This window comes from Balaenoptera acutorostrata, chromosome 3 (assembly GCF_949987535.1).
Source record: "Balaenoptera acutorostrata chromosome 3, mBalAcu1.1, whole genome shotgun sequence".
Classification (NCBI taxonomy): domain Eukaryota; kingdom Metazoa; phylum Chordata; class Mammalia; order Artiodactyla; family Balaenopteridae; genus Balaenoptera; species Balaenoptera acutorostrata.
The window spans coordinates 130323525-130350147 of record NC_080066.1 but is presented as its reverse complement, the minus strand read 5'-3'; the positions used below and the strand labels follow the sequence as shown (position 1 = coordinate 130350147).

Here is a 26623-nt window from a genome sequence, read left to right as displayed (position 1 = left end):
AGAATCATTTAACATATACAGTATGTTCTTTATTTCAGTGAGTGGTTCAGTCATGTTACATCTGTCACATAATAGCATCGAGTCAGTCAGAAAAATGTAGGTTCTACATCCAGTAGAACTCCAGATGGCTCGCTTTTTTTTTTTTTAATCTGTACACTAAATGGGTTGTTTTCCATCTTTAGAATCCTTGACTCTATTATCCTACGATTATAGAGACAAAACAAATACACATATTCAAACCTCCACTGTAGTAAGAATTTTAAAGCATAATACTCTTAAGTATATTGTTGCTAGTACAAGTCTGTTTTGAAACTCGAAAAAATTTCGTAATTATCCCTTGGTAAAGGCATGCCACTAAAAATTACTTAAAAACACTTAAATGCTTCAGTGATTTCGATATTTCCGATCGCGCCGCGGGAATAAGGAAATATTTACAAAATAATATAGCACGGCATCCTCGGTGGGCTTTTTTGAGTCTGCGCAAGCAGTTAAAAATGATCATCAATCGCGCAGTAACCGACTGAGTGCTGGGTAAGCCGGGTTATCGGCCAGCTGCGAGGACCGGGGGAACTGGAGAGTGGGAAGAGCCCCGGACTGGGGTTTGAAGGCTAGATTCCTAGTGGAAGCAACGGCGGCGCGGCGTCAAGCCCTGGCGCGGCGGGAGAGCGGCCGACGGCGGAGGGCCGGGCGGGGCGCGGGGGGCGCCGGGGGCGCCGGCCTGGGCCGCGGACCTGCCCCCGCGTCGGGGCCGGGTGTGGGCGGGTGCTCGGCGGCCACTCTGGCCGAGAAGCCGGGCGGTCTCCCGGCGCGAGTCCGCCCCGTCCCGCCTCTTCCCCTTACCACGTAGCCCCCCCACACGTAGAGGAAGTTTCCGTCCACCACTGCGCAGTGGCCGCTGCGCTCCTCGGCCACGCAGAACAGCTGCGAGTCCGCCATCCGCGCCGTCGCTGGGCCCAGCCGCTCGGCGCGCTGCAGCCCCCTACCCACGGAGCGGCCTTTCCTCCCGCCCGGCTCCTCCACGCACGAACGGAACGCGTCGAGGGTCGAGATTGGTGGGAAGGCGGCACCAGTGCGGCTGCGCCGTGCCGAAGCCCGCCCGGGAAGCCGAGCCTGGGGCGGCGTCGCCAGTTAGGGATGCTTGAGGTCTGAGTGGGCAGGGAGGTGCCTTGGCTTCCCCGCCACACTGCCACCCGCTGATTTCGTGTCCCTTGCGATTGTGTTGTGTGGGCGGAACAACCTGTGTACCTTATCCAGTGGCTCAGTGGACTTCTGGTCCATGGGCTTGATGCTGCTGTGACTTAAATCAATATGTTAATACATTAATGCTTTGTGAGGGTTTGCCTTTTCCATTCAACCTCTAGCAGAGATAGTTATCCAGAGAGAGAGAGAGAGAGAGAGAGAGGGAGGTCTTTAAATATATATGTAAAGATACATGTATATATATACATTTTTTTTTCAATTAAGAATTTTCTAAAACGTATGCCAGTAAACGATGGCCCTGCAGGCCAAATCTTTCCGCTGCCTGCTTTTGTAGCACCCACAAGCTAAGAACAGTTCTACGTTTTTGAATGGTTGAAAAACATTCAAAGAAGAATGATATTACTCATGAAAATGATAGAAATCCATATTTCAGCATCTGTACATAAAGTTTTATTGCCACACAACCACCCTAATTCGTTTAAGTATTGTCTATGGCAGCTGATGTAAGCCACAGAGTTGAGTAGACAGAGCTGAGTAGCTGCAACAAAGACCAGAAAGCTCCCACTGCCGAAAATATTTACTGTCTGGCCCCTTCCAGAAAAAGCTGGTTAACTCTTGCTATAAAATGATGTACTGAAGTAAAACTAGGGCCAGGAGGGAAGAAAATAATTATACCAGCGTCTATAAATGCACTTGTCCAGAGTTACCCTTGGAAGAGAACGTGGCTGCCCACCACTCAGAACAAGTTAATTTATTCATTTATTCGGTATATATTTATTAAGTGCCTGCTTGCTGTAGATAGTTGGTATTGAGGCCCTGTTAAACCCAAACACTGAAGGAATCAAGTATAATTGATTCCTCAGAGCCTTGTAGTAGTAGATACTAAAGAAATACTAAATATGTAGATAATGAATATCTGTTGACTGAATGAATAAACAAAATGAATTTTTTTTTTGAACAAAATGAATTTTAAGATGAATAAGACGTAGTTCTACCACAGGGACTTCAAAGTCCAGTTAGAGGGAAAGAGATGTAAAGAAATGCATGCAGTGTGGGATGAAAAGTGGCATAGTAGAAACGGGGACAAAATACAGCAGAAAAGAGGAAAGGAAATACACGATCTATTGGGCACAGGAGGCGCACAAAGGGAGACACAAGTTTTTCTTTTTTCTTTTTGTCTCAGCAACACCTAGAGTTTTTGTTTGTTTGTTTGTTTTTTAATTTTATTTTTATTTTTGGCTGTGTTGATCTTCGTTTCTGTGCGAGGGCTTTCTCTAGTTGCGGCGAGTGGGGGCCACTCTTCATCACGGTGCACGGGCCTCTCGCTGTCGCGGCCTCTCTTGTTGCGGATCACAGGCTCCAGACGCGCAGGCTCAGTAGTTGTGGCTCAAGGGCCTAGTTGCTCCGCGGCATGTGGGATCTTCCCAGACCAGGGCTCGAACCCGTGTCCCCTGCATTGGCAGGCAGATTCTCAACCACTGCGCCACTAGGGAAGCCCCCCAAGTTTTTCTTACAAGTTGTATAAATAGTTCCCTATGAGTGTAGAATGCTTGCAGGGAGCAGCCAAGGATAAAGCTGGAATAGTCAATCTTGAAGCCTTGTCATGCTAAAGAGTCTGAACTTTAACTGTAAGGCCAAAGGGTCTTAAGCAGGGGAGTAAATAATGTAACTTGATTATTAGAACTTTTACTTTGGATTGGCGGTGGGGTGTGGAGGCGATCAGGACTGAAGGCAGAAAAGCAGATGGCCCCCAGGACAGCTCTGGTGTAAAGTAGGTGCTCATAAATGGTAGTAGCAGTAGTAGTAACCCCTCTTGGGCACTGGCCTTGACCTCCATTTCCAGGGGTGAGGTGGGGTCCATCTCCAGATGGCACCCTGTGTCCCTAGCAATGACACGTTAGCTCTGGGGGTGCTGAGACCAGCTCTCGTTGTTGTTATTAACGTATGGAACCTGGTGGTCCTTTGTCCCAGAAACTCCCTTTCCACCTGCAGTGGAATGCCAAAGCCCTCTCCAAGATTTCTGTGAATTCTTAGGGCTATAATCTCATAGTCACCTCTGGCTTTAAACTCCTACTGCTACTGGAATAATTCCATTTACAGGTTTATGGATCTTCTCCCCATGGAGCATGCTATTGCACATCACCCCAGACCTGAAACATAGAAGCACATTGTATTTTCTTTCAAAACCCACTCTTAAAGGTCATTTGTACTTCTACTAAATTTTACTGAAGTAAAAGGTAAAAGTAAAAAGATGACGGAGAAGGGGTTTATATCACAGAAAGAAAATAATTTCAAACAGAACATGATTACCCTCGTTCCTAAAACCGCATCAGCCACGCCACCATTCTGGCCTTGTCAGAGACAAACCAGGTCAGACACTAGTTAAAGAGGCAAGGATAGATTTTGTTCAGTAACAAACTATTGTGATGGGGAAGAGGATGCACTGTGAACTGAACTGAACTTTGTGGAAACTGAAGGCAGGAGACTTTTTAAAGCTTTCAGTGTACCGAGGGAAGGCACTGAGGGGTGCTGAAGAGGGTTGATCCCCGTGGCTAGGCCATCTGGGCTTGTTAATTGGAGCATATCCAGAGAAGAAACAAACTTCTTCTATCTTTATGACTAGAGGCAGTGATGCAAGTTAAAGCAAGGTACCCAGTAAAATTAGGCCTTTTATCTTCCCACAGGGATGGGGAGCAAGAGTAAGAATTATCTCCCGGGCTTCCCTGGTGGCGCAGTGGTTGAGAATCTGCCTGCCAATGCAGGGGACACGGGTTCGAGCCCTGGTCTGGGAAGATCCCACATGCCGCGGAGCAACTAGGCCCTTGAGCCACAACTACTGAGCCTGCGCGTCTGGAGCCTGTGCTCCGCAACGAGAGAGGCCGCAATAGTGAGAGGCCCGCGCACCGCGATGAAGAGTGGCCCCCGCTTGCCACAACTAGAGAAAGCCCTCGCACAGAAACGAAGACCCAACACCGCCAAAAATAAAAATATATATAAAAAAATAAATAAAATAAAATAAAATAAATAAAAAATAAAAGAATTATCTCCCTGTATGTTTGCATTTCAAAGAGCTCTCAGATGCTTGGAGAAACAGTTTTGTTTGGTAGATTTACACCTCAAAGGCAGAGAAAGGATTTGTAATTGCAAGCTTTCTAAAGTAACTGCTATAAGGTGGGGTGGGAGGGAGGGTTCAGGGACCTATCTGTCTATCACCAGGTTTGGGGCTGGAACAAGCAGTAACTTCTCTTGGCAGCCTTGAGCTTTTTCAGGCAGGCACTCTAAGCGGCACTGGAGTCATTCTAGGGGTGTGGCCTTGAGCTGTTAGAAACTATGCTAGTGTTGTTCAAGTCTCTTAGTATGGCAGGGGCGCGGGGTCTGGATGAAATCATTTGTGCCAAGAGTCTGCAGTTTTTACAAGTTAAGGTTGAGGCTTAGTTGAGAATAGGGCTCAGAGGAGCTTGACTAGGGTTTGGTCAAGAAGAGAGTCTTGATCACCTTTCCGCTGGCCTTCTCTCCTTAGGCCCTAGCCTCAGGACATTCTGCTGACTCCTCTCTACATTCTCCCCTCCAAGACTGTCCCCCAGGAGTAGCATTCCTTTTAACATATGCAAAAATCAGCTCAAAATGCATTAAAGACTTAATCGTAAGACCTGAAGCCCTAAAACTCCTAGAAGAAAACAGGGGGAAAGCTCCTTGACATTGGTCTTGGCAGTGATTTTTTTTTGGAGATGACACCAAAAGCATAGGCAACAGAAGCAAAAATAAGCACATGGCACTACCTCAAACTAAAAAGCTTCTGCACAGCAAAGGAAACAATCAACAAAATGAAAAGGCAACCTACAGAATGGTAGAAAGTATTTCCCAATAATATATCCAGTGAAGGTTAATATCTTAAATATATAAGGAATTCATAAAACTCAGTAGAGAAAAAAAAAGATTAAAAAATGAGTAAAGGGCCTGAACAGACATTTTCCCTAAAAAGACATACAAATGGCCAACAGGTACATGATGTATAATACCAACACGTACATCTCTAATCACCAGGGAAATGCAAATCAAAACCACAATGAGATATTGTGTCACACCTAGTAGGATGGCTGTTGTCAAAAGGTCAAATATAATAAGTGCTGGCCAGGATGTGGAGAAAAGGGAACCCTGTACACTGTTGGTGGGAATGTAAACTGGTGCAGCCACTATGGAAAACAATATAGATGTTCTTTAAAAAATTAAAAATAGAACTACCATATAATCTAGCAATCCCATTTCTGGGTATATATCCAAAGGAAAAAAAATCACTCTCTCCAAGAGATATCTGTACTCCCATGTTCATTGCAGCATTATTCACAATAGTTAATACATGGAAACAAACTAAGTGTTTGTCAGTGGATGGATGAATAAAGAAAATGTGGTATACATATACAATGGAATATTATTCAGCCTTAAAAAAGAAGGAATTCCTGACACTTGTGTCAACATGAATGAACCTGGAGGACATTATGCTAATTGAAATAAGCCAGATACAGAAAGGCACATGTTGCATGATCTCACTTATTTATTTATTTATTTATTGGACATGCTGCATGGCATGTGGGATCTTAGTTCCCCGACCAGGGATTGAACCCACACCCTCTGCAGTGGAGGTGTGGAGGCTTAACCGCTGGACCACCAGGGAAGTCCCTGCATGATCTGACTTAAATGTGGGATCTAAAAATGTACAATTCATCGAAACAGAGAGTAGAATGGTGGTTATCAGTGGCTGAGGGGTGGAAGAAGTGTGGAGATGTTGGTCAAGGGTACAAACTTTCCGTAATAGAATGAATAAATACTAGAGATGCAATGTATTACAAGTGACTATAGCTAATAATAATGTATTGTATACTTGAAATTTTCTAAGAGAGTAGATCTTAAGTGTTTTCACCACACACACACAAAATGGTAACTAGGTGAGGTGATGAATATGCTAATTAGCTTGATTGTGGTAATCATTTCACAATGTAAACATATATCAAAACATCATATGTGCACCTTAAATACTTACAATTTTTATTTGCCAGTCGTTCTTCATAATGCTGAAAAAAAAGAAACCAGATGTGGGACTTCCCTGGTTGCACAGTGGTTAAGACTCCGCACTCCCAATGCAGGGGGCCCGGGCTTGATCCCTGTTCAGGGAACTAGATCCCATATGCATGCCACGACTAAGAGTTCACATGCCACAACTAAGGAGTCCCCCTGCCACAACTAAGGAGCCCGCCTGCCAAAACTAAGACCCAGCACAACCAAATAAATAAATAAATAAATATTTAAAAAAAAAGAAACCAGACACAAAAGAATACCTGCTATATAATTTCATTTATATGAAATTCAAGATATACAAAATTAATTTATGGTGATAGAAAGCAGAAGAGTAGTTGTTTGGGGGTAGGGAGAGGGGATTTATGGAATTGAGTACACGGAAATATTCTGGGTGATGGAAATTTTCTATATCATGATTAGGGTGGTAATTACATAGGTTTATACATTTATTGAAACTCATATGTATTCTTTATGTATGTGCAATGTAAATTATGCCTCAATAAAAAAATACATATATTTAAAGTTACCACTGTATCATTTGCTTGTTACTAGTAACACTGGCACTGTATTTTTGAAATGACCCACTTGTCCTCCTGGACCTTAAAGTCTGGTGGGGGCTACAGACCAGCAAACAGACAACTACCATGCTCTGCAGTAAGTGTAATGATAGCAAAAGTCCAGGGCACCTTGGGGCTACATAAGAGGGCCCCTAACTCAGATCTGGGAGAGTCAGGGAAGGTTCCCAAGAGAAAGTAAAGTCTAAGCTAAGAACTGAAGGATGAATGGAAGTTGTTTAGGCAAATGGAGGGGAAGAGGAAGGGGAGCGTTCCTGGCAGATGGAACGAGAGAGGAAGAAAGAGATGGCTTGTTCACTTTATCCTAATATGAGATTTGGAAACGTTTTAAGTAGGGAGGTGACATAATAAGAATTATGTTTTAGAAAGCTTATTCAGATGGCAAGGTTGGAGACAAGGAGACCCGTTGGCAGGTCCGTCCCTGCTGCTAGAGAGGCTGATAACCTAGTAAGGCCCCTAGCCATAGAGATAGAAATGGTCAGGTCTGAGAGATACTTAAAAGGTAGAACCAAAGGGACTTGGCTGATTGGTTTATGGAGAATGAAGGAGAGGGAGGTGTCAAGGATAGGATGCTGCCTAGTTTACTAGCATAGTCACTGGGTGGAAGGGGTAGAGTCCTTCACCAGGGTAGTGAACTTGGGAGGAGGAGCAGATTTTGGAGGGATGATGGTAAGTTCATTTGGGCACATATTGAGTTGAATTTGAAGCTTGAGAAAATATGTATTTTGGAGTCATCAGCATTTAGTTTTCATTGAAGTATTAGGACTTTATGGCCAGGTGAAGGAGTCATAGGGAAAAGAAATTGAAAATTTATGGGAGAAAAAGGAATCATTGTCAAATTGTGAGAGGAAGCCGGGAAATTGGGATAGATTCTTTTATCTTCAATTTCTTAACATGAAAAATATTAAACATAAAGAAAAGTTGAAAAAAATAGTTCAAGGAATACCTGTGTACTCTCCACTTAAGTTTAATAATTGTTAATATTTCCATAATAGCTTTATATTTGTTTACATGTGTATGTCTACATTTTCCATTTTGCTGAATTATTTGAAAGTTACACTTCAGCATTCATTTCCTAAAAATAGGGACATTCATATATATAACTACAATATCATTATCACACTTAAGTAATAATTAACAGTTATTACTTAATATAATTTAATATCCAATCCATATTCAAGATTCCCAAATTTCATTGGGAATAAATAAATAAAAAACATTTATCATCTCACACAGTTTTTGTAGGTTGGGAATTTAGGAACAGCCTGGCTGGGTGATTCAGTCTCGTCTCTCTGAGGTTGCAGTCAAGATACTGGAGAGAGTTGTAGTCATCTGAAGACTTCACTAGGGCTGGAAGATCTGCTTCTGAAATTGTTCACAGTTGCTGGCATGTGGATGGCAAGTTGGTGCTGGCTGTTGCAGGAGGCCTTGATTTCTTAACACATGGACCTTTCCAAGAGCTGCTTGAGGGCAGCTGGTTTCCCCCAAGAGAATCTTGGGTGATTTTGCTGTTTAAAATGGACTCCAAGCATGGTGATGAAGTGCTTTCTAGTGTTCCAAGGCATAAGAAGGCTGTCATGTGCTTCAGGGAGAAAACACATGTGTTAGATAAGCTTCCTTCAGGCATGAATTATAGTGCTGCTGACTCTGAGTTCGATGTTAATGAATCAACAATATACATTAAAGATGTCTTTAAACAGAAACACACATAAAGCAAGGTTATGTATTGATCAGTTGATGAAAATGCTGTGACCAGAGGCTCAGAGGAGCCTTACCCCTTACCCTAGGAGCAATGACTGAGTATTTGCTAATTCAGTGTTGGTGGTGACTGTCTAGAACGTAATCACCTTGAATAATGAGAATCAACTGTTTATTTATCCATATTTATTTCCTCTCCTTTCTTACATAAAAGTTCAAATTTTCATTGCAGTTTTTTGTCATTGGAATGTATTTTGGGAGCAGGCGACAATCACTGCCTCTGCCCACCCCCCCCCCCCCCCCCCGCAGGAACATGTACCAGCTGCCATACCTGCACAACCCCTATCAAGGGGATAATGGCCAGCACACACTTAGGAAAGAGGTGGAAGGCATCCAAACTAAAAGCAGCCCTAGGGCCAAAAATATTAAACCAATACAAGCTGTACAAGGATGCTCCTGCATATAAATAGCCTTCCAAGACTACAGTAGATAATTGCTTCTCCTAAATTCACAGAGTAAGAGAAATATAAGTAAAATGAGGAAGCAGAGGAACCACTCCCAGTTAAAAGATCAAGAGAATTCCCCTAAAGGAACAAACAATGAAACAGTCCTCTTCAGTCTAATAGACACCGAGTTCAAAAAGGAAGTAATGAAAATACTGAAGGAATTAAGAAAGCTTATCAACAGAAATGCAGATTACTGTAAAAAGGAACTAGAAACTATAAAGAGGAGCAGTGAGTGGACCGGGCAGTGAGGAGCCAAGAAAAATTAGGGAATTCATTTGCTGAGATGAAACCTGAACTAAAGACCATGAATAACAGAATGAATAATGCAGAAGAACGAATAAGTGATCTGGAAGACAGAATAATGGAAATCACCCAATCAGAACAGCAGACAGAAAGCCAAATAAAAAAAAATTGAAAGCAATATAAGAGACCTATGGGATATTATAAAGTATGCCAATCTACACATAATAGGGATCCCAGGAGAAGAAAGGGAAAAGGGGATTGAAAATGTAATTGGAATGTATTTCACTGAAAATATACAGAGAGCTGTGTTCAAAAATCACTTTTTGGGGCTTCACTGGTGGTGCAGTGGTTAGGAATCCGCCTGCCAATGCAGGAGACACGGGTTCAAGCCCTGGTCTGGGAAGATCCCACATGCCATGGAGCAACTAAGCCCATGCGCCACAACTACAGAGCCTGCACTCTAGAGCCCGCGAGTCACAACTACTGAAGCCCGCGCGCCTAGAGCCGGTGCTCCGCAACAAGAGAAGCTACCGCAATGAGAAGCCCGCGCACCGCAACGAAGAGTAGCCCCCGCTCGCCGCAACTAGAGAAACCCAGCGCACAGCAACAAAGACCCAATGCAGCCAAAAATAAATAAATAAAATACATTAAAAAAAAAAGAAGGGGACGGATTCCCCCCCCCCCTTAATAAAAAAAAATCACTTTTCTCTGTGATGTTACGTTACCAATTCAATACATAGGTACATTGGTTTTGGTCTGCTTTCAGTTTTGTTTACTTTTTTCTTTTCTATTTTTTGGATTGACAGTTGAAAGTCTCACTACAAAGAAAGGTCTCACTTCCATCTTTATCCCTTCCAGCCATAAAGGTTAACCATTTTTTGGTGTGTCCAGTGTTACCTTTCAGAGGTTTTTAAAAATACAAATTCAAGTAAATAAATATGTATATATATTCTTATGTTCCCTCCTTTACCATATTTTGCTTTTTGTTGTTGTTGTTATCCGGATACCCTGCAGGTCACCGTGTATCAGTTCTTAGAAACCATCCTCACGTTTTATGAGACGGCGCGTTCACTTATAAGCACTCCACGGTTTTATTTAACTCTCTGAAGCAACCGTTTTGAAGCTGGCAGATTAACAGCTCACTTGCTGCAATCAGACCGAGTTCAAATCCTGGCTCCCTCACTTACTTACAGAACGTTTCACCTTGAGTGAGCCATCTACCATCTTTGTGTCTCACTCCTCTAATCTGTAAAATGAGGATGTTGAAAAAACAGCACACAACTCATTAGGCTTTAGGAGCAATACATCAATTAATACATTAAAACGCTTATGATAGGGCTTCCCTGGTGGCGCAGTGGTTGAGAATCTGCCTGCTAATGCAGGGGACACGGGTTCGAGCCCTGGTCTGGGAAGATCCCACATGCCACGGAGCAGCTGGGCCCGTGAGCCACAATTGCTGAGCCTGCGCGTCTGGAGCCTGTGCCCCGCGACGGGAGGGGCCGCGATAGAGAAAGGCCCGCGCACCGCGATGAAGAGCGGTCCCCGCACCGCGATGAAGAGTGGCCCCCGCTTGCCGCAACTGGAGAAAGCCCTCGCACGAACCGAAGACCCAACACAGCCAAAAATAATAAATAAATAAATAAATAAATAAGAAAATCCTTTAAAAAAAAAAAAAAAAACAAAACAAACAAAAAAACAACAACAACAAAAAAAAAACGCTTATGATAGTACATGGTGCATAGGAAGCCCGCAACTTAAATAAAAAGCGGGGTGGGTGAGAATGATGGTGATGTGTAGCAGCTTCGAGTGAATGTCGGGGAAAACCCTGTGGTGACACAAAGCATTTCCAGGGCCTGTGTGAAGCAGAGAACGTTAAGTACACAAGGGCCCCGGGGTCCGGGAGGAGCCCAACCGGAGTCACGGAAGGTGGAGGGTAGCGTTGAGAGTACTAAGTGGCTCAATGAAGCATTTGAGATAGGGAAGCACATTCTCAACCAGACACCAGGGAAGGACGCCCTCCCTCTTCAGTCTCCGAGCAACAGAGCAGTGCAGGGTCGTCTTCTTCTGTAGCCTAGTGGGTGCGGGACTGCAGCTCTCCAGGAGTGCGACACTGAAGTCTCCGCGCACGGAGGGAGGAGGCGCAGTGGCAGAGAGAACCGGCGCGTCTGGGGCGGGACCAGGACAGAGACGGGGCGGGGCGCGCCCGGGAAGGGGCGGGGGCGCAGCCGTGGCGCCAAAAAGCGAACATGGCGCCGGAGCGGCTGCGGAGCAGGGTGCTCTCTGCCTTCAAGCTGCGCGGCTTGCTGCTCCGGGGGTGAGTGGGCTGGGCAGCGAGCGGGACAGGAGGGGAGGGCCAGGCCGCCGTGCGGGGCAGCGGGACGCGCCGCACGCCAGGAGGGGGTTTGGCCTTTAAAATTACAGAGACCTTGAAAGAGTTCTAAGAAGCAAGGGGGACCTGGCGATGCCTTCTTAAGTTCCCCGACATTCGCGCGGAGTCGAAAAGTTTCTCCCGGAAGGTATGAGGGTCTCCTCCTCCACGTGCCAGACAGCCGCAGAAGCGGCTGTAAGTGTCGCAGCAGCGGTGTATTAGCACTGTGTTTGGGCGCCTCGCAGCCAGCTTAGTCTCTGCCTCCGCTAATTGGGAATCCTAACAGCGCTGCTCACGTGGTTACGGAGACAGCGAACGAGAGACCTGGGAAAGCCCATTGTATGTCGGTAGCTGTCAGATTATGTTGTACAAACTGTGGGCCTTGCTAGCCTTCCCAATTTTGGATCATGTATTATTCCGGAGAGAGAATTCCTGGAGAGTTAAGAAGTCGGTAGTTTAAAGCACGTTCTTAAGTCTTCTGGGTTTTTTTGGTTTGTTTGTTTAGATTTCCTTTAGAACTTCTGTGCTTCTTTGGCCATATCCGTGTTTTCTACGACTTGTAGAATGATCCTTTCCAAGATTTTTCTCATTAAATCTGCTTTTTTTATACATAAAGAATACAGTACTTACATATGTAAATACCTGCTGGACGGGATACACTTCTCTGTACCAGGTTTTGATTGCTCTTGTGTGTGTAGAGGGTTTTTTGTTCGTTTTTGTAATAAGTTTCATGGGACTTTTACCTTACTTTTGGGTTAGTGGTGAACAGGTGCAAGAGTGGATAAGCTCTAGGAGACAATAATAAATTTTGTTCAGTTGATTCCCCACATTTTGAAAATACGACCAATTGATGAGTTAATTTTTCTTTATTTTCACTTAGAATTTGACCTACTATTGAGCTGTCATTCATTAATTCAGTCAGAAATACACTGAAATCTATTAGCTGCAAAGTACTGCTGGGGCAAGGGAGTAGGAGAGGGTAAGACAATGCGGAGGTTGGGGGACAGATAGTGTATTAATATTTATTGCTGCATAACGAATTACCCCCAAACTTAGAAGTTTAAAACAGCAGGCACTTATATTCTCACATTTTCTGTGGGTCAGGAATTCAGGTAGGCTTAGCTGGGTCCTTAGCTTCAGGGTGTCTCACAAGGCTGCAGTCCGGATGGGGTCATCTCAGAGTCAATTGGGCAGGATTTGCTTCCAATTTCATTCAGTGATTGGCAGGATTCAGTTCATCCAAGATTGTTGGACTGAGGGCTTCAGTCCTTGCTGGCTGTTGGGCCTGCCCAGCATGGCAGCTTACTTCATCAAAGCTAGCAAGAGAGTCTGCTAGTAAATGGAAGTCACAGTCTTTTGTAACCTAAGCAAGAAAGTGACATCTTGCTGCTTTAAAATTTTTATTTTTAAAACTACAATATAGTAAAATATTCCATCGCTTTTGCTATATTCTATGGTTAGAAGCAAGTCACTAGGTCCAACGCACACTCAAGGGAGGGTATTGCACAAGGATGTGAATACCAGGAGGTGTGGATTATTAGGGGTCATCTTAGAAGTCTGTCTACCATGGATATTAAATAATTCACAATTATTTAATTTCAATTATGAAAAGGATCTGAGGAAGGAAGTGCTATGATAGCGTATAACCAGGTGTATAAACAGTTCTAGAGTCAAAGAAGGCTTCATTAAAGAATGGTTTAAAAAAAAAAAAAAAGAATGGTTTGAGTTGAGTGTTAAAGGATGAGCAGGACTTGACTAGGTGAAGAGTGGGCAGGGGGATGACCATATAAAGACCCTGAGGCAGGAGAGCACCAGGAAAGCCAGAGACACCGGGTGAGACTAGTGAGATTTGGCGGGAGCCAGATCCTGTATGACTTTGGTCTATGCTAAGAGCTCTCCCAAGATTCACCTAATACGTGTGTGATTTTAGGGACTCAATCAGCAAGTATTTGTGGACCACCTTCAGTGTGCTTAGCACTCTGCCAAAGGATGACACAGTTCCCCTTCTCAAGAAGCATCATCTATAATAAATTGGAGGGCTGTGACACCCACACATGAAACAATAAGCAACCCAAGATATAGAACAGTTAGTGCGATGACTATAACAATAATATTGATGCAAAGTGTAAAGCTGTGGCCTACAAATAAAGAATGGCATGGAATTAGCAAATTGTTTAAGTAGACAGTGTTTATTCTGAGTATTATTGGTATTTAAATCAGGAATTCATGTGATTTTTTAAAAAATTTTCAGCTTTATTGATTTTTGAGGGGTGAGAGGGATTCATGTGATTTTAGTGAGTGTTATTACTTCTATGACTATATTCGAATGTCAAAGTTTTTTCTAGCCTAATTTTTTTCTTATTTTACAGTTGAAAACTGATGAAATTACTGGAACTTAAGCAAATGCATTATCAAATTAATAAATATGTATTTAGGTGTCTGTTATGTTCAGAACATTGAAGCAGACTGAGTTTGTTAATGTCAGGTAATAAATAGTACAAGGCTAATGTGATACAGCAGATCTAAGGTATCTATAAGTGAGATTTTTTTTAACAATTTCAGAAGGAAAGGGAGACTGCAGCAGGTAGAGCTGGTCTAGGAAGGCTTCCTAGAAGAAGGATGTGTTTTGGGGCTTTAAGAACAGTTATGTTGGCAGGGGATAGGAGGAAGAATTTGTTCAGAAAGCACAGGAAAGGAGAGTACTGCTTGCAGGGAGGAGTGAGTGGATCTTAATTTCAATGCTAGATTGATGAGTGTTTGCCAGATTTTGGCATAAAACTTTTAGCCTTAATTACCAATCTCTCTTATCAGTGAAGCTATTAAGTACCTCACAGAAGCTCTTCAGTCTATCAATGAAGTAGAGCTTGAAGATGCACTGGAAAAGATCATCGATGCAGTTGAAAAGCAACCCTGTAAGTAACATTTTCTGACAGCTCTTAAATTGTTCATATAGTTTTACATCCTCAGTTAGATTTATAGATTTAAGTTGAAGTTGAGGACTCAGTATTGAATGTCCCGGTGGTATGAGACATACCCCTGGTAGCACTTCTTGCCAAGGAGTAACCTCTAGTTCTGTTGGAACCTTGGGGCATTCCCAGAGACTCTTTTACAGTTCTTCCCCTTTGTGAATTCCCCCCTGATTCCTTTATGGTCACTTTTTCCTCTCTGCCTATTACTTTGTCTTACTTAAGTTAGGTACTCTTAAATGTTTGAGGGGGAAAAAATGAGTAAGTAAGCAAGAATAACTTTCCCTTCCTGCTTCAGCCTTTCTTAAGGGATCTTTTTGTTAAATACTTAGCCTTTTACCATAAGCATGGGCCTACAAAAGAGAAATGCTCTTCTAGAAAAAAATTGTCCAGTTTCTAGAGCACTGAAGGAGAGAAGTGGGTGTAGCTTGCTCTGATATGTTGTATAGATGCTAGTTTCTTCAGTTAAACAGGAGGAAACACTTTCTGTAATAGAGGAGAAATTGCTATTATATCTCATTTTCACTTTTCTAAAGGCAGAATTTTAAATATACCTTTGCTTTAAAAATTTCCTTACAGTTGGAAATTTAGAAAATGATTAAATTTAGAAAATTAGTATACATTAATTTAAGATGGTACATGGTATTTTGCCTGAGAACATACCACAGTGGTTAAGGGTACCCAGTCTGGAATCAGGCTCGGGTTTGCATTGCTCTCTACTCCTTCCAATTATGTTCGTGAGCTGGTTATTTGACCTCTTGGAGCTGCACTTTCCCCATCTGTAAGACATGGCTTATGAACAGCAGTCTTGTAGGACATCTATCTAATAATGCTTGTGAACTACTGAGCATGGTACCACACGTTTACTAAGGGCTTGATAAGTGGTGGCTGTTATTGTTATTACTGTTACTATCACACCTACTGAAACACAGCAGTTGTGATGAAAAGTTATACTAATGTAACCATATTAAACCTAGGAGCTTACAGAAGCATTGGTATACCTGAATGTATATTATTTAACAATATTTAGAAAAGTAAGGCATTTGACTGTGTATTAAGGTATTGTAAGTGTATCTGAGCGTGGAAGATTAAGGTATTTGAAATACGGCTTTTGTTCTAACACTTTTTTCCTCCTAACATCTATGTAATGAGAATCTTGGGATTAGTGTTTGCAGATTATTTTCAGGAAAAAAGCTGTGTTTGGAAAGAACTAATTTTTATGCCTGTTTTCAAAATTTAACTTTGAACTTCTCTTTTCAGTGTCATCAAACATGATCGAACGGTCCGTAGTGGAAGCAGCAGTCCAGGAATGCAGTCAGTCAGTAGATGAAACTGTGTATGTGGAAAAATTCACCTTTTCCCCATGTTGGAAGTGTTGTTGAGTGGTTATTTTAAATTATGTTCTTGGGGAAATACTCAGTGGTCACCTTTCTACAATGGTTATTTCTTAGTTTTTTTTAAAAACCATATTTTATTTATTTATTTATTTATTTTTGGCTGTGTTGGGTCTTCGTTTCTGTGCGAGGGCTTTCTCTAGTTGCGGCAAGTGGGGGCCACTCTTCATCGCGGTGCGCAGGCCTCTCACTATCGCGGCCTCTCTTGTTGCAGAGCACAGGCTCCAGTCGCGCAGGCTCAGTAATTGTGGCTCACGGGCCCAGTTGCTCTGCGGCATGTGGGATCTTCCCAGACCAGGGCTGGAACCCGTGTCCCCTGCATTGGCAGGCGGATTCTCAACCACTGCGCCACCAGGGAAGCCCCTAGTTTTTTTGTTTTTTGTTTTTTTAAGTGATAGCTTACATTATAAAACTCAATATTAAATGACTCATCTTTACTATTTTTATCCTAGAATTTGAGATTTCGGTGTTGTTTGTACCATGACAAACTTTTGCCACTTACCCAACTGATTTGATTTAATATTCTATATGCTGCAGGTGGATTGAACTGATTATTCAGAGGTATAATTTACTTTTTTTCTTAGGAAAGTGCCAAGTCCTGAAAGTTCAGTGACTTAACTTGGGTCACATGGTGAACGGCAAAGGAGGGTAGAACCTCAGCTTTAGGACTTTTTACCCTGTCTCATGCTGTTAGAGCTTAGGAATTTATGTTGCAGTAATTTTTCTGGGTTTTATCTCCCTGAGATAAACCTCTTTCCTTTCCTCCTTTGAATATGATACTTCTTTCCAAATTCACAGGGTTTAACTGAAAGGAAAACATCTGGGAAAATGGATAGAGACAGTCTTAACTTTGACAGTTTTTTCCTATTTGGGGCAATGGAGATAATTGAAAGGAGTCATTACTCATTTTGGTTAGTAGTTTTAATCTTTTTCCGGTCAGAACTTATTAGAGCTGCTAAAAAATAGAGAAATTGAGGTATTTAAATTTTACCCTTGCCAACTCATTGTTTAAGATACTGGAGTACTTGCTCCTAAAGCCATCAATAGAAATTCAAAACGATTATATCAAAGTGTAAGGATTATAATCCTAAAATAGGCATTAAAGTTATCTGTTGTTTCTGTCAAGCTATTCATACGCTACAGTCAGCCAATATAGAGGTTGAGTAGGGACTGAATGGTAAATGATCTTTGCAACTCCAGTTGTCGTAAAGGCATTATATCATAGCACAAGGGAGAGGCTCTCATTTTTATAGATGAATAAGTAGCATGGTAAGTTAAATAACTTTCCAAGATTGACCCATTAGAAAATCATGGAGCTGTGTCTAGAATCAGGCTTACTTCAAGTTCACTGGTTCTCTGCTACTCTGTACTAGGTGCTACCAACAGACTAGCATGACATTTTTTTGTCCGTTTTCATTTTGGGAAATAGATATAATTTTAGGGAAGATTCTTTAGGTTGGAATATTTATGCAGTAGTGCTGTGAATTTTTTTTTAACCGCATTCAAACATGGTTATGATATTAAAAGTATCTGAAGGTAAATTATTTTACGAATTATCCTTCTCTAACACTATAGGTGTCAAGGATATGGGCAGAATTTGGGGGGTTCTTTTTCTGTTTTACATCTTTTCCTGGGTCACTTTTGCATGATATTTTGGATTAAAAAATTGTTGGAAATGAATTATACCTTTTAATAATATTGTAGCTTATAAAAAGAGTACATATTAGGAGAGATTTCTTTAAGATGTGACTATTTTATATGTAAATGTTCTTTTTCAACAGATAACATTCTTAATTAGAAGTTGATTAAATTTTTTGTTTGCTTGAGAGTAGTGGCAGTGCTTTCTCATCTCTGAGAGGAAAATGCACAGGCTAAAAACTTTACCCCCATATTATTTTTGACACTGCAAGAAATTGTGTACATGATCTGTGAAAAGTATGTGTATATGACATAAGGTTATAATGCAAGTTTTCATGTTCACTTGGAATACTTATGTTTTAGTAAATCAGGTATGTTTTTGTGGGTTGTTTTTCAGAGAACATATTTTCAATATCATAGGAGCATTTGATATACCACGCCTTGTGTACAATTCAGAAAGAAAAAAATTTCTTCCGTAAGTATGCCATCTATTGATGTTAAGCTAATTTCAAATGTACATTTTTTTTTGGAAGGTATATAGTCTCCTGTTTCATTTCTGATCTACCTTTGTGTATTATGATAGTCATAAATAGGCATTCCTTTTTTCCTAGTTTATTAATGACCAACCACCCTGCACCAAATTTATTTGGGACAGCAAGAGATAAAGCAGAGCTGTTTCGTGAACGATACACAATTTTGCACCAGGTAAGTCGGAGGGGGAAAAAGAGACTGTTTCAGCTTAGGTAAGACTCAGGGATAATTAAAGGATGGACTTTTGTACTTTAGCAATCATGATGGTGATAAAAATCGTAGCTAACATTTTTTAAATGCTTTTGATAGGCCAGGCATTGTTTATCACTTTACAGACATTACCTCATTTGATCATCATAACATCAATGTATGTATAAATGCTGTTATTCCCATTTTACAGATGGGGAAACTGAGACCTGGGGAAGTTTAGTCACTAGCCCAGAGGTTACATCTAGTAAGTAGGGACAGGATTTGTATCCAGTCAGTCTGACTCTGGAGCCCAGCCTTTGCCTCCTGCACTATACTACTTTCAAGCAACTTATAGTCTATGAAGTTAAAGACATTTGCATAAATAAAATATGAAGTAGAATTTTATACATGCTATGGAAGAAATATAATACAAAGAGAATGCTTTCTATAGAAAAATCATTTCAAGGAAATGATGGCATTCGACATGGGCCTTGATTGCTCTGATCTTGTGGAAATGGGGAGAAGGTGGTGAACAGTGTGAACAAAGACAGAGCAAAAGGAAAAAGTGGACTCCATGCAGGAAATGATGAGCAATCAGCCTTCTTTGTGTGGAGAGGAAGGCTTGTGAAGAGGAGTAGCATAGGATAAGTTTGGAAAGTCAAGTGGCAACTAAATCATGGGATTGCCTTGGATGCCACTCTTCGGAGTTGGACTCTGTTCTCTTGGTACAAGGAGCCTTAAAATACCAGAGCAACTCACTTACAGCGGTTCCCTGAGGACTTCCTCTCTCAGCTGATTTTGGGATGAATTAGAGTATGAGAGAAGACTTACAGGAGTCTGTGGTATTAGTCCTGGAATAAATGATAGCCTGAATAAAGGAAGGTAAGGGGAGCAGAAAGAGGGGACAGTCCTGGAGCAGTGGAAGCCATAGTTCATGGTGACTGATTGGACATGAAAGAGAAGGGAGAGAGTGAAGACTGAAAGATGATTAAGGTTTTGAGCCTGAGAGAGTGGACGGATAGAATAATGGTAATATATTAACAAATAGGAAAAAGAGAGTGAGGAAGATGATGGCAGGTTCTGCTTCAAACATTTGAGTTAAGGTTGCCAGTAGGATATCAGGTGAGATGTACATCTGGAGCTAAAGAAAGAGATCTGGGTAGAGAGAGATTTAGGAGGCATCTGCCTAGAGTAATAGATGGGACTGCAGGGATGAGCCCTGAGAGATGATGGAAAAGGGAATGATAGAGTTTGGGGGCTAGGCCAGGGTGGTGTTATATAGCAGAAGCACAGGGAGGTTTCAATGAGGAGAGGGTGGTCAGCAGGAATAAGCACTGAACAAAGGTTGAGGAGAATGAGCACTGAGGATGTCTATTCTCTTCTGCCTCCATCGCCTACATAATGTTGCCAGGTTAATCTTCCAGAAGTTTAGTGCTGATCACGCCATGATTTTGCTCACAAGTCTTTCAAGGAAGTTTACTACCTACTGGATTAAATACAGATCTTCTGGGACTTCCCTGGTGGTCCAGTGGCTAAGACTCCACGCTCCCAATGCAGGAGGTCTGGGTTTGATCCCTGGTCAGGGAACTAGATCCCACATGCTGCAACTAAGAGTTCGCATGCCACAACTAAAAGATGCCGCATGCCACAACTAGAGATCCTGCATGCCACAACTAAGACCCAGAGCAGCCAACTAAATAAATATTTTTTAAAAATACAAATCTTCCTGTCACACGTTTTCGGCCTAATCTGTACTTTTCCCTCTGAAAAGTAGAGGAGCCAAAACTGAAACATGGAAATATTGTGTCTGTTTCTTCCACTTCTTCTGTGACTTTGCTTATACTATTCACTCTCTTGATGCTCTTCCCTCTTATCTCTGCTGTTGAAACCCTCCTAATTCTGGAAGGGCCTTCTCAGATTCCTCCTCTTTTCTGAAGCCCTTCCTGATCTGCAGTTGGATGCAGTCTCTTCCTGCTTTCTAAATTTTTAAAATTAATTAATTAAAATATTTATTTATTTATTTTGGTTGCATCAGGTCTTAGTTGCGGCACACGGGATCTTCATTGCGGCATGCGGACTTCTTAGTTGCGGCATGCATGTGGGATCTAGTTCCCCAACCAGGGATCGAACCTGGGCACCCCCTGCATTGGGAGCGCGGAGTTTTACCCACTGGACCACCAGGGAAGTCCTCTTCCTGCTTTCAACCCACTGACTACTCAGTGTGTCTCCTACGACACTTACTAGAGTTGGCCCTGCCTTGCATTTGGGGTGTGTGTCCCTGTTGTCAGACTGCACACTCCTTGTTTATTTCCTCTGCCACCTTTGGCGTAGTGGTTTTCACAGAGAAGATGCTCAGTAAATACCACTTTCTTTTTAAAAATTATGTGTTAAAGCCTATGATATTATTTGGGGGTATCACTAAACCCTCCCGAGCCTCATTAAAAGGGTTGAATTTTAGTCCATGCATATTTTTATTGCAATTATCTTCCTGAAAGCAAATCTGATTTTATCATCCTACTTCAAAATTGTTGTTTTCCATTGTCTGTAAGACAGACTTCTTGGTTTGGCATACAAAGTCTGTATTGTTGGGACTCTTTTATTAGAGTTTACAAAAACTCAAACTGGCTAAAACAGAAAAAGGAACTTCTTGGCTTGTGGAGAAGTCTAGAGGTCCAGCTGTGTCAAGCATGGCTGGATCAAGGTGCTCACACAATGTCATAAGGCACCTACCTCTTTCCATCTCCCAGCAATTTTAAAAAATTGATCTTACTTTCAAGCAAGTTCTCCCTATGAGGTGACAGAGATGGCCACTCACTAGTAGCCTTGGAAACTCTTAGAGAGTTCTTCTTTTCCAATAGTTCTAGCAGCTGTCTCCTATTGGCCAGGCTTCAGGCACTTGCTTAACCCTGAAACAATCACTGGCCAAGGGGATGGAGTACTTTGATTTGCTAGGCCTTGGTGGTCTGTCTGGAGGGGGAAGGGCACCAACCCTACCTAAACTATGTGGACCACAGTGGGGGAGGGACATTTTCCCAAATAGAGGCTCCAACCCATCTCTTGCATTGTCGCACGTGCTGCCTTGTGCACTTCATGATCCAACTGTACTAAGCTTCACATCACTTCCTGAATACTCCTTTACTGTTAATAACTCTTTCTTGTGACACATCCCTTCCTCTGCCTGAAATGTCTTGTCTCAGCCTCCTTTTGTTTCTTACTAGCAAAGTCTTTTTTATCATTTAGGATCTCGTTAAATGGCCCCTTCTGCTCAGGGTCCTTTGTTGTATTGTGACCTGTTGACACTTCGTTCTCACTGACCCCTGTGCTCTGAGGTTGACACCTTGGTTTGTTGTCTTCATATCCTCAGCCCAGAGTGCACTACTGCCAGGTACACGATAGACCTTTTTTAAAAAAAAGTTTTAAAATGATTTTTTAAACAAATTATATTTCTAGATATTTGTACATTCAACTATGTAGATTTTCAAATTTGTTGAGAATAAATAATAGTAACGTTAGTTTAAGAACAGTGCTTTGTCAGGGCACTATTTTAATGAATCTTAGTTTTAAATGTTTGCCTCGGTAATTCATGTGAATCTTTCTTTTTTCTAGAGGACCCACAGACATGAATTATTTACTCCTCCAGTGATAGGTTCTCACCCTGATGAAAGCGGAAGCAAATTCCAGGTTAGAATGTTATCCTAGTTATTTAGGGGGGTGTATGTATACAAGTTTAATACTTATTGCTTAATTCTAATTTATTGAATTTTAAATGAAAATTAACCACTGATAACAGTTTAACTAGCTAACTGACCTGTGCATGCCCACTGTTGGTAAAGTCCATGTCCTGTGTCCTGGGTCTCTGGCCACCAAGACAGAACCCTAGTCCTCCTGGTCCATTTGCCGGATGATACACTGGCTTGCTGACCAACCCTCAACACTACCCTTCCTGCCCTCACGCATACTCAGAAATGCTGCTCCTTGCCCAGCCCATTCCTCTAGTGACCCCCATACACTTGTTCAGCTGAGACATGTTATATCAGTTGGAGTGAACATTTTACTGAAGGCACTAAGGAAACCACATTTATAGAATGCATGAGAGAGCACAGACAGGCCACGGGGTTGTCTGGGGAGAGGAAGAATGTTTTCTGCCGTGTGTGCTCTTTCCACTGCAATACTTTAGAAAGTGGTTACCAAACAGCACCATCACTTTTGTTCCAGCAACACACCTGGTCACCGTCAGTCCATCTGTGGCTTTTTTCCCCCTCCAGCACACAGAGCCCTGCTGGGGGATAGTCCTTAGCTCCTTCTGGCTAGGACCCACCGTTTCTGTGGGGTTCCAAATAGCTTCTGAAGAGGCCCAGCCTCTGCTGAGGTTCATTCAGTCCTCTACCATGTTAGATCAGAATTCATGGTGATGAGCAGTCTGATAGATACTAAAACGATAATAGTAGATAATGCTTAAATTAATGTTTGATGGCAGCACCATAAGGAGAAAACATTTATAGAGTTTGATAGTTTCTGCTTTTAACTTTTGTTGGAGAAAAAAATTGTATTGAGTTTTGGAAATTGACATTATTTATATTTCTCTACAAATGACTGTCTATGTGTTTTCTAGTATATATTAGGTTTCCTATGGCAACTCAGATACCCACAACCCAGAAGCATTATTTCACCTCTCCTCTTTGCCAGAGTAACTTCAGGGCTTAGCTAAATAATTTATTGTTCTTGTTATCTTGCCAAGCTGTTTAATTCTGTATCCCTGCTGGTATATTATCTATTTAAACCACCAACTATAGTCTCTATATAGCATTCTCCCTTTGCAAACTGCAAATATGGTGTCCTCATGAATACTTTGTTACAGCTTTTACTCCTGTGTTGCTTTAGTTGATTGATTGCAAATTGCAATATTTTTCCCAGTCTGTAAGTTGTCTTTTTATTCTCTTAACAGTCTTTTTGAAGTACGTAAGTTCTTAATTTTGTTGAAGTCCAACATATCAATTTTTCTTTTATGGCTCATATTTTTGGTATTGTTTCTAAGAAATCTTTACCTAAGCCAGTTTTTAGAATACATGTCTTACATATCTTTTCTTCAGATTTATCCCTAAGTATTTCATTTTTTAAAACTGTTTAAAATGAACATTGTATTCCTGTGTTGCTTGAGGTTCATGTTTTTAAAGAGGAACTTCAATATCAAATGTTAACAGTGATTATTATGGGATGATGTGATCATGTCCTTTAAGTTGTTTGGTAAATTGTTGTATATATACTATAGATATCTCTACCCATTAAAAAGAATGAAGTGTATCTATATATAGTTAAATGGAACAATGTTTAAGATATATTAAACTTAAAAAGTTAAGTTGAAGAATAATACAAATAATATGATTTCATCTTTGCAATAAAACAAACTGTATGGCTATGTGTTTATAAATTATATATGTGTGTATTAACGTATACTTAGGATTATATGTATAGAAAAGGGTCAGAAAGGATTTTTTAAAATAATGCCCCAATTATTACTACTTTTAACTTTCTGATAAAAAATAAGGATCAGATTGAGAATGTAAATAATGACAGCCTTTCAAAATACTAAATAAAAGTAGAATATAATTTTTTAAATAGCCCACTAATTTTCAGGTACTGAAGAGGTACTGACCAAATAAAATAAATAAAATTTATATTCTTTTTTTACATTTTAAAGATAAATATACTTATTATTATTCAAAATAATATGGTATGAAACTTCAGTCATTGGTTAGGGCCTGTGTTGATATGGTGTTTCTTTAGGCACAATTCTTCCAAGCCATCATCAGTTAATATTTTAGCTTTTTGTAGGATAAAATTATATTTTCTAAGTTTTATTTGATTTTCTACTGTAAAATAGTTGTAAATACTAAAATGTGCACTCAAAATTTACTTACTTGTAAAAAGATTAGTTTCTTAAAAGAACATATTTTCAGTCCTTAAGAATTTATTTTGTTTTACTTTAGCTTAAGACAGTAGAAACCCTATTGGGCAGTACAACTAAGATCGGAGATGTGATCATTCTTGGAATGATAACTCAGTTAAAAGAGGTAAGTTGAACTTGATAAGCATCCAATTTTATTTTCAGCCTTCAGATTAATGAAATGTCAGTTACATATAGGATTTTTACAGAGGGCATGGGAGCGTATTCGTCACTGAAAGTGGCTACCTCAGTCACCAAGTAACCTTTCCTTTTGCATTTGGTTTCCTGAGTAGACATCAGGAAGGAGTGTCTTATACAGGCCACCAGTTTGCATAGCCTGAAATTAGTCCCCCAGTGACCTCTGGTTGAACAGAGAGTACTGGGTTTCTAAACAATCAAAGCTGCAGACCATATCCTGCTCCCTGGGAGTTGTTGTTGGCTCTCTGAGGCCCCTCTTATGGCAGCCAGCGAGTATCCCTCCGGTCATCTCTTGGTTGGCAGTGGTCATTGTCTAGGTACCTATGAGGACTCCGAGTCTCAATTAATTGATTAGTTTGTGGTCACCAGACTAGTAAATGGAAAAGCCTAGACTAGGAATTACTGATTTTTTAAAAATCCACTGTACTGTCTACTATATTCTGTTGTCAAAATTGTTGGTATTTTAATTCTTTTGTCATAGTATTCATTTTTACATAAATGTGGACATACTTCTTTTAATTTTTTTTAGGGAAAATTTTTTCTGGAAGATCCTACAGGAACAGTACAACTGGATCTTAGTAAAGCTATATCCTTCACTTTTATTTTTTAAAATCTGTGTTACATGAGTTGGGGAAATTGATCATATATCATTCTCACATTTACCTATTTGGGTTCTTAGTGTAACTTCCATACGGTGGTGTAGGAATCTGGAGACGTAATCCTAACCAGAGACAAAAAAACCTGTAATTCCCCCTTATTTGGAGAATCCAGACAAATCACTGAGGAAGTTTATAACATGCTAAGAATGGTCTATACTGTCAATATTACATCTTAGAATCAGATATGGGGATATTTAAACCTAAAGTTTTTTAAGCTATGATCTATTCAGAGTTTTAAATGTGAAGTCTTTGAATTTATTATTTGGAAGTCCTGTGGAGCCCAAAATGTATGTTGACTTTATCACCACCTCAAGCATAGAAGTAGAATTATTTTCCTCAATTATTGTGTACCAGTTCCATAGCGGTTTATACACAGAGTCATGCTTTGTCTTAGCAGAGGGTAAGTCAGTATACTTTTTTCCCTCTCCCCCTCATCATTCTACCGTAAAACCCTTTCTACATTGGTTAAAATATGTTAACATGATGTAACTCGGGACAACACTGATTATGAGAGCATATTTTTGACATTAAATAACAGACTCATGGGAGAGGGGTTTCTTTCTGGGGTGATGAAAATATTCTGAAATTAGTGGTGATGGTTGTACAACTTGTGAATATACTAAAAACCACTGAAGTATACACTTTTAAAGGGTTGTATGATATATGAATTATATCTCAATGAAGTTGAAAAAACAGATTGTACATAGAGTCATAAAATGAGACATTTTAAAATCTGTGTACCTAATCTGTCTGTACTCTAACATGTATTGTGAAATAAAAAAGGGAAAAGTTTTAATTCTAAATCTGTTAGTATTTCATGAATTTTTTTTTTATAGAACTGAGACTGTCTGGAATTCCCTGGTGGTCCAATGGTTAGGACTTGGCTCTTTCACTGCCATGGCCCCGGGTTCAATCCTTGGTCAGGGAACTAAGATCCCACAAGCCGCATGGTGTTGCCAAAAAAAAAAAAAAAAAGAACTGAGACAGTCTCTGAACCTGAAGCTGTTTTGTAGCGCAGTGGGACTGATAATTCTGTTGTTAGTCGACAGGGGATGAGATGATGGCCTAGCGTTACTGCTTTGTGTTCCGTAGTTTTGTCCTTTCAAACAAGAAGGAGAATTGGACAAATGAAAGTGATTTGTTACTTATCTTTTTTCAGGTTGGTTTGAAGATCAGGTGTTTCATGTCAATGCCTTTGGATTTCCACCCACTGAACCCTCTAGTACTACTAGGTATAAAAATGTTTGACTTAAACTCTATAGGGATTTTATAATACTGGCAGTAATGAATGTAAGATAGTATATCATATCTCAGTTATTACAAGTCCTCAGGCTTTGTGTCAGAAGGCGAAGAGCAATGGAAAATGAGAGTTAAAGACTGGGCTTTATATGAAACTGAAAACTTCGGGTTGACTCCAGATCGGTTGCAATAGCATCTCTGT

The 26623-nt window shown here is 40.9% G+C and overlaps 2 protein-coding genes across 4 annotated transcripts in view; one reads left to right on the top strand and one right to left on the bottom strand.

The window, feature by feature from the left end:
- KLHDC1 (kelch domain containing 1) overlaps positions 1 to 1082 on the bottom strand; it is a 53837-nt gene extending 52755 nt beyond the window's left edge. For 2 of the 3 annotated variants that reach the window (XR_009007718.1, XM_057544175.1), the window contains exon 1: positions 841 to 1082. Coding sequence is in view for 2 of the 3 variants with exons in the window: in XM_057544175.1 (XP_057400158.1) it covers positions 841 to 936 (96 nt within the window). In the remaining variant the exon portion in view is untranslated. The remainder of the gene's footprint in view (positions 1 to 840) is intronic. The other variant, XM_057544176.1, reaches the window with a different exon arrangement.
- Positions 1083 to 11512: 10430 nt separating this feature from the next.
- The window catches only part of POLE2 (DNA polymerase epsilon 2, accessory subunit), a 29123-nt gene continuing 14012 nt past the window's right edge, over positions 11513 to 26623 (top strand). Inside the window, exons 1-10 of the mRNA XM_007192810.2 lie at positions 11513 to 11609; positions 14475 to 14575; positions 15890 to 15965; positions 18059 to 18136; positions 18273 to 18366; positions 21988 to 22062; positions 24369 to 24452; positions 25053 to 25109; positions 25534 to 25582; positions 26342 to 26414. Of these exons, the coding sequence (XP_007192872.1) occupies positions 11542 to 11609; positions 14475 to 14575; positions 15890 to 15965; positions 18059 to 18136; positions 18273 to 18366; positions 21988 to 22062; positions 24369 to 24452; positions 25053 to 25109; positions 25534 to 25582; positions 26342 to 26414 (755 nt within the window). The 5' untranslated portion in view covers positions 11513 to 11541. The remainder of the gene's footprint in view (positions 11610 to 14474; positions 14576 to 15889; positions 15966 to 18058; positions 18137 to 18272; positions 18367 to 21987; positions 22063 to 24368; positions 24453 to 25052; positions 25110 to 25533; positions 25583 to 26341; positions 26415 to 26623) is intronic.